The 1,092-nt window shown below is 43.1% G+C and overlaps 1 protein-coding gene across 1 annotated transcript; it reads left to right on the top strand.

The window, feature by feature from the left end:
* The first annotated feature begins 357 nt into the window (after positions 1-357).
* Positions 358-690, top strand: LOC124891375 (craniofacial development protein 2-like). Its single transcript, XM_047403126.1, has one exon. The coding sequence runs from the start codon at positions 358-360 to the stop codon at positions 688-690; it is 333 nt and encodes a 110-aa protein (XP_047259082.1).
* The last annotated feature ends 402 nt before the right edge of the window (positions 691-1,092 follow it).

Here is a 1,092-nt window from a genome sequence, read left to right on the forward strand (position 1 = left end):
CACTCATTATTACATTTGTGCCCGCATTATTTTCATCTCTCATCATATTGAATAGTGGTTGTAGGGATCGATGGTGGACTAAGGTCATGTCATATATCGGGATAGAGGTTGGGGTCAGGGTTGGGGGCTGGACTAGAGGATGGGGTAAGGGCGGCGTCTAGTTCTAGTGATGTTTTAGGGTCGGGTCTAGGATCTAATTCGGGGTTAGGGGTGAGGGATAGTAGGGGTAGGTGGGATAAGGGAGCTTCCAAGATGAGGTTTAGGTCTTGGAACATAGGTATTCTTCAAGGTAAGTCTATAGAGCTCGTAAAGATTCTTAAAATAGAGTATTAGTATAACTTGTGTCCAAAAAAACAAATGGTAGGCTCTAAGGCGAAGGATGTGGACGGGTATAAGTTATGGTACTCAGATAGCGTGAGATATAGGAATGGGGTGGATATCTTAGTAGATGAAGATCTTAGGGGGCAGGTGGTGGATGTTAAGCGGATTAACGGTAGGTTGATGTCGATTAAGTTGGTCATTGGAGGATCTACATTGAATGTTATTAGTGCCTATGCTCCGCAAGCAAGGTTAGACAAGGAGGAGAAGAAGCACTTTTGGGGGGTTTTAGATGAGGTGGTGAGAGGAGTTCAAAGCATCGAGAAGCTTTTCGTTGATGGAGATTTCAATGGGCGTAGTGGGTCTTCGTAGGGAGGTTATAATGATGTGCATGGTGGGTTCAGTTTCATGGAGCATAATGAAGGAGGTGCTTCACTTTTGGATTTTGCCTAGGGATTTTGGGTTGTGGGTAGTGAATTATAGCTTCCCAAAAAAGGAGGAACACCTTATTACCTTTAGTAGTTTAGTGGCCAAGATGCGGATAGAATTTTTCTCCTTAGGAAGAGGGATAAAGCTCTATGTAAATACTGTAAAGTCATACCTATCAAGAATGTTTCGACCCAACATAAGTTGTTGGTGATGGACTTGGTGATAAAAAAGAAACAAAAAAAGAGGGGTATGGAGGATCGACCTAGGATTAAGTGGGGTTGTTGGACTTTGGCCAATTCCATGAAAATAGGGGAAAAGTTGACGACTATGGGGCTTGGGATTGTA

Source organism: Capsicum annuum, unplaced genomic scaffold (genome assembly GCF_002878395.1).
Source record: "Capsicum annuum cultivar UCD-10X-F1 unplaced genomic scaffold, UCD10Xv1.1 ctg3466, whole genome shotgun sequence".
NCBI lineage: Eukaryota > Viridiplantae > Streptophyta > Magnoliopsida > Solanales > Solanaceae > Capsicum > Capsicum annuum.